The sequence below is a fragment of the Hylobates moloch genome, unplaced genomic scaffold, assembly GCF_009828535.3.
Source record: "Hylobates moloch isolate HMO894 unplaced genomic scaffold, HMol_V3 SCAFFOLD_19, whole genome shotgun sequence".
Classification (NCBI taxonomy): domain Eukaryota; kingdom Metazoa; phylum Chordata; class Mammalia; order Primates; family Hylobatidae; genus Hylobates; species Hylobates moloch.
Genome location: NW_026652294.1, coordinates 36201500 through 36207469, shown reverse-complemented (window position 1 = coordinate 36207469; position 5970 = coordinate 36201500). Strand labels below are relative to the sequence as shown.

General features: G+C 57.7%; 1 protein-coding gene across 1 annotated transcript; it reads right to left on the bottom strand.

Moving 5' to 3' along the window:
• Nucleotides 1-4119: 4119 nt before the first annotated feature.
• On the bottom strand, nt 4120-5560 carry LOC131381922 (keratin, type I cytoskeletal 42-like). Its single transcript, XM_058431077.1, has 2 exons — nt 5410-5560; nt 4120-4803 (listed from the first exon to the last, which is right to left on the bottom strand). The coding sequence occupies exons 1-2, from the start codon at nt 5521-5523 to the stop codon at nt 4687-4689; spliced, it is 231 nt and encodes a 76-aa protein (XP_058287060.1). The 5' UTR covers nt 5524-5560; the 3' UTR covers nt 4120-4686.
• Between the last annotated feature and the right edge of the window lie 410 nt (nt 5561-5970).

The following is a 5970-nucleotide window of genomic DNA, read 5'->3' as shown; positions in this document are numbered from 1 at the left end:
GTGATGTGTGTGGGGTGTGTGTGGTGTTTGTGTGTACGTGTGTGGTGTGTGTGTGGTGTTTGTGTGTGACGTGTGTGGGGTCAGTAAGGTTCTGCATGGTCTCCTTTTCACCACCCTCCCAACAGGGCATCCGCCACACGAACACTGGAGCCAAAGCCCCCACCCTGGTTACAGGTGTAGCCTCCTCTGTAGCCTCCCCCAGTCCCTCCAAGAAGCAGGAGGAGGTGACCAACATGTTGCCACAGCTGCTGGCTCCCAGGAGGCTGGTGGCCCAAAAGGCACCCCCAACACTTACAGATGACATCCAGGAGAAACCTCCGCCAGGGTGTCCACGGGCTCTTGACAGAGCCAGAGGTGGAGAACTGGCAGATGCTGGTAGTGGTGACAACCAGGGTGTCCATGGGTCGGGTAAAGGGTCTGGTCTGGAGGGAGGCCCTGGGTAGCCTGTTACAGCAAGACTGAAGTGGGGCTGGGACCCCGGCCTTTGAAGTTCAGGCCAAAACCCCAGGAGTGTATTTTGCCAGGATGGTCTCGATCTCCTGACCTCGTGATCCGCCCGCCTCGGCCTCCCAAAGTGCTGGGATTACAAGCGTGAGCCACCGCACCCGGCCTTAAACCTGTATTTTTTGTAGCATGTAAACCTTAATTAAGCTGCTTAACTATTCCTTGAAGCATTTACACCAGTGGTTCCCAACCTTTTTTGCTACCTGAGACCAGTTTTCTTGAAGACAACTCTTCCACGGACCCAGGAGAAGGGGAAGGGATGATGCGGAGATGATTCAAGCCCATTACATTTATTGTGTGCTTTACTTCTATTATTACTTCACTGTAATATATAATGAAATAATTACACAACTCACCATAATGTAGAATCAGTGGGACCCCTGAACTTGTTTTCCTGCAACTACATGGTTCCATCTGGTGATGATGGGAGACAGTCACAGATCATCAGGCATTAGGTTCTCATAAGGAGCACGCAATCTAGATCCCTGGCATGTGCAGTTCACAGTAGGGTTCATGCTTCTGTGAGAATCTAATGGCACCGCTCTTCTGACAGGTGGCAGAGCTCATGCGGTAATGCCAGGGATGGGAAGTGGCTGTTTCTACAGATGAAGCTTTGCTCACTGGCTGGCTGCTCACCTCCTGCTGTTTAGCCTGGTTCCTAACAGTTGGGGATTCCTCATTTACCCAGCAAGATAAATACATTATTATGTCAATTGAAATTATTCACCTTGAACCACCCAAAATTACGTTGCATACCTACACCCACCCAAGGGTCCGGTAGCACACTTTGGGAGCTGTAGACAGTAAGCCTGGAGCTCCATGGAGCATTCCATCCCTTCACCATCTGTAGGCTAACAGGCTGCGTTAGTTTCCTAGGGCTGTTTTACAGTACCACAGACTGGGCACCTTCAACAACAGAATGTTACTGTCTCTCAGTACTGGAGGCCATGAGTCCAAGATCAAGGTGTCAGCAGGGTGGGTCCCTTCTGAGGCTGTGCAGGAAGGCTGTGTTCCAGGGCTGTCTCCTGATGCGTGGGTAGACTTCTCCCTGTGACTCTTCATTAAGGATGATTCTGGTGAGGGCTAGGAAGAGGAGACTTGGACAGAATGTTGGTAGATAAATGTGTCAGTGGAAACCAGAGGGTAGACAGGACTCCATCCATGCCCGGGCTTTCTGGGAACAGACCTGTCCAAGCAGCTGCCATTCCCAACTGAGTTCTGTTTCTGGAAAGCCAGGCAACAGCTGGGGCTGGGCCCTCTGGGATTTGTTTAGTGACCCGATTATGTGGGAGGCCTGGAGTGGGTGGTTGGGTGGGGGGTGGTACCGCCCAACCTCATTGCATCACTCACTTCCCAGGCCCTGCCCTCAACCCCTCCTGACCAGGCCCTGTCCTGGTTCTCAGCCACCCTGTCCCAGTGGGTGCTTCAGCCCACTCACTGACCAAGTGAGGGACTGACTCGAGGTTACAGAGTGCTGTTTATGTGACCTGAGAATATGTGTGCACAGACTGTGCCTGCAGTGTCCTCGTACAGTTGAGCATGTCCATGTCCTGCCCGGGTGTAGGCAGCCTGTCCACACATGCCTAGGAGTGTGACTCCATGTCCTGGTAGATGGGGAAGGAGAGAGGGAGTTGTGCCCAGAGTCCCCTGATTACTTCTATGGGTGCATGTTTGTGCGTCTTGTTAGGGGTCCTTGGGGGTATGGAAGATTCTGCCCTGGGTACCCTTGATCACGTGTGTGTGTGTGTATGTGCGCGCGCACGTGCATTAGGGGGTGTACTGTGTTATAGCATCCTCAACCAACTCTGTATGTGTGCATATGTTTGTGTGTGTGTGTGTCCTATAGGTGTGAGTGGATGCTTCCACTACGTGTCTGCACACATGTGCGTGCACTTGCATTGTCCTTGCACACCTGCGTGTGTCCCGTGAGAGCGAACGGAGCCCAGCATGTGCTGGCACCCGCAGGAACGTGTGAGTGAGTGTGCGTTCTGTGGGTCCCTGTCCTGCTGGCTCCCTGCTTGTCCCCAGGGAGTGCGCGCACGGGGTCCCAGGCCAGCGTGCCTGCCGGTGTGAGTGCGAGTGAGTGTGACCCCACGCAGCTCTCTCCGCTCTGCACTGCCTGGGCAGCCCGCACACTCACCCTGCGTGGTTGCTGCCGGGTGACCCGGGCTGGGCCGGCCCCCTGCCTGCCCGCCCCTGGCACTCACTCGCGCTAGCCTTCGCGGAGGCCCCGCCGCGCCACGCCGGGCCTGCTGAGCCGCCCCCAGGCCGGGGTCGCTCGGGGCCAGGCCGTGCCCGGGCGGGGAGGCGCTACCCGTACCACCCCCCGGCGGTGCGGGGAAAAGGCGACCATTTGCATCCAGGAGCATGTGGCCATAGACATGTGCCCCGGCCCTATCCGGCCCATCCAGCAGATCTCTGGCTACTTCCCCCACTTCCCGCCGAACCTGCCCCATGACGCCCCCGCGCGCCCAGCCACTGCAGCGCCGGCCGCCGCCGCCCCTCTGACGGCGCCCGCGGCGACAAGCATGGGGACCATCTCTTCGGAGCCTAAGGATCCGGCACAGGCCACCCGCCAAGGATCCTGCGCAGCCGCCCGCCAAGCCGCCAGAGAATAAGCCAGACGCCGAAGGCTACGAGTGGACGATTGCACTAAGTTTCCAACTCGCCGACTTCGCGCCCCTCCACTGGCTCCGGCTTGGCGGTCCCCGGCTTCGGGGTGCCCTCGGTCCCTCCCCCTCGCCGCGAGGCATAACCCCCTGCCGCGTCGTCTCCCTTGGCATAACCCCCCTCGCGTCGTCTCCCTTGGCATAACCCCCCCGCCTTGGGGCCGCAGACCTCTAAGCACTCGGTGCGCTCCCCACGCCTTACCCACCGGCCCCGACCCCTCCCCCTACCGGACCTGAGAGGTGGGAAGTTTGGGGGCAACCGCTGCGGGTGTTCCATTTCCGGGGCTGGGCTCCTGGGAGCCCTTTGGGAGCTCAGGCGCGGGCAGTCGCTTTTGTTCCCAGGAAGGGCGGAGCTGTGTCCCCACTGGCCGGCCGCTCAGGGAGAGCCCCACGGCGGAGGGTCGGGGCTGGGTTGGGCTGGGGAAGCTGCCCAGGGCTGGGGCCTGTTCGGCTTCCCGGGTGGCGCGCAGGCCCAGGAACTAGGAGGACCGCCGGGCCGCTTGTCCTTTGGAAAAACCTTGGCGGAAAAACCTTTTCGGGGAGCAAAAAGCTGCAACGTGTGACTAAGCATGGAGACTTCAGGGCACTCTCAGCTGGAGGCCTAATCACCCTTCCGAACTGCAAACCGGACCACCACCCACCTTGCTCTTCACCCTGTGGCTGATGGTATCACCACTCACACAGTTACGGAACCAGAAACCCAAGGCCATCAATGCCCACTCCTTCATGTGTTCACCCAACACTTACTGAGTCCTGACTGTGAGCCACGCTTACCCTGAGATCCAGTCATCCAGTCCTGCTGTTTTGAGCTATAACCTCTCTTTTGCGTGCACCACCTTCCTTCCCCTGCCCCCCCACCCACCCTCCGTCCCGCAGTACTTCTCTGGCCAGACTCCCTGCTCCAGCCCCCTGATGCATCTCTCTGGCCCCACCCTGACCCCTCTGATCCATTTCTCCCTCTGCAGCCAGAATGAATGCTCTAAAATATCTTGATGTTCATTCCCCTCTTCAGCTCCAAATCCCTCCGTGGCTCCCCATTGCCTACATGATCTGGTCCAGAGGCTTTAACTTGGCATTCAAGGCTCCTCACTCAGACTCCAGCCTGCATCGTCAGTTTCACCTCCCGCAAACCCCCACAGGTTCCCACAGGGTTCCCACATTCATACCTCCTGAACTTCACTGGTGCTCAGACACCAACTTCTTCCTCGGTGAAGGGGCCCCCAGCTGGCCCCAACAGGTACCCGGGTGCACACTCACTGGGCATCCTCAACCTCCAGCAAGTGGCGTAGGTGGTGATCTCCTGCTCCAGTCGCGTCTTCACGTCCAGAAGGACCTGGTGCTCGCGGTCCTGGTGCTCCGCATTGCAGCAGAGCTCGCACAGCCGCTGCTCCATGCTTCTGATGAGCCCCTGCAGCTGGGCCAGCTGGGTCCCATAGCACACCTCTAAGCAGGGGTCTATAAGGCTGGGCTCACCCTGGGGTGACAGGTACAGGGTGGGAAGGGGACAGAGGCCCTACCTTGCTGAGCTGGTACGGCTCAGGTTCTGCACAGAGATGTAGAGCTCCATATCTCTATCCTGCCGCTCTGCAGGGCCTGTGTGTTGGTGGCCACCTCGCAGTTCAGCCCCTCTCTGGAAGGCAGAGTGGGCCACAGGGGTTTAAGGAGACTTTCAGAAGTAGGGCACAGGAAAGGGACTGCTCCTGAACCCTCACCTCCCAGAACCATCCCCTAGCCCCTCCCTGGCCTCTATGGGGCCCCAATGGCACCTGCACACAAAGACCCTCTGCACCCACATTGGACCTTGGAGGAATTGGCCTGCTCTGCAGTCGTTTGCAGTTCTTACTCCTACCGAACTGCAGCACCTCAAAGACAGGCACTGGGTTTTATTCTTTTGCACCTGTTGCTGCCCCTAGGACACTGGAGACACTCAGCCTGTGCTTGCCAAGGGTATGCATATGTACTCAAATACACACATCCTGTAAACGGCTGTGGTGGAAACCCAAGACTAGACTTGTAGAGACCTGGATCTATTTTGCAGGCCACAGTGAAGGGCTGTGTGAGCTTGAGTCCTCTCTGAGCCTCACATTTTACATCGAAAACATGAGGGGCTGGTCCAAGTGGTTTCCAAAAGTCCTTCCAACTGGGACAGCCTGTGGATCTGCCAGTGTCCCAGCTGCACCAGCACACACCACATGTGCCCACATGTGTGCACACCTGCTTACATACGGCCACCCACCACGCTGAAGAACCAGCCCTCGGCATCCTTGTAGCTCTTCTCCACCAATTTCTTGTCCTGGTCACGCATCTCATTCAGGATGCAGCTCAGGTTCACTCCAGGCACAGTGTCCATCTTCACACTGACATCCTCGTTCACCTGACCTCAAAGGGCGTTCATTTCCTGGGCAGAGAGGACAGCAGGAGCTCACCCAAGGCCATCCTGGGGAAAGACCCTGGGGCCTGCCTTCTCTTCCTCAGAGAGACAGGTACAGATGACAGACAGACAGACAGACAGACATAGATAGGCCAACAGCTCCTTACCCTGAAGGTGGAGGTGGATGTTGTCATTACTCAAACATACACGGCTATGAATATCAGCAACCTCCCCCAACACACACTGTGACTCGGGACTGGACTTCACCCATCCCCAACAAGTGCTAAGCCCCGAGAGATGACAACCCCCCAGCACAGTGGAGGATGACCATGGGCGACCTCACTCACTTCCCTGACCTTGCCCCCACCACCAACCCCACAGCACAGGCATGCAGAAAGCAACCCTACGCTGGTGTCACCACGCCAG

Coding starts and splice junctions, on each gene's coding strand:
- LOC131381922 (XM_058431077.1), bottom strand. CDS start 5,523: ATGGACACTGTGCCTGGAGTGAACCTGAGCTGCATCCTGAATGAGATG. Junction 4,804..5,409: donor AGGGCTGGTTCTTCAGCGTG/GTGGGTGGCCGT, acceptor TCTGCCTTCCAG/AGAGGGGCTGAACTGCGAGG.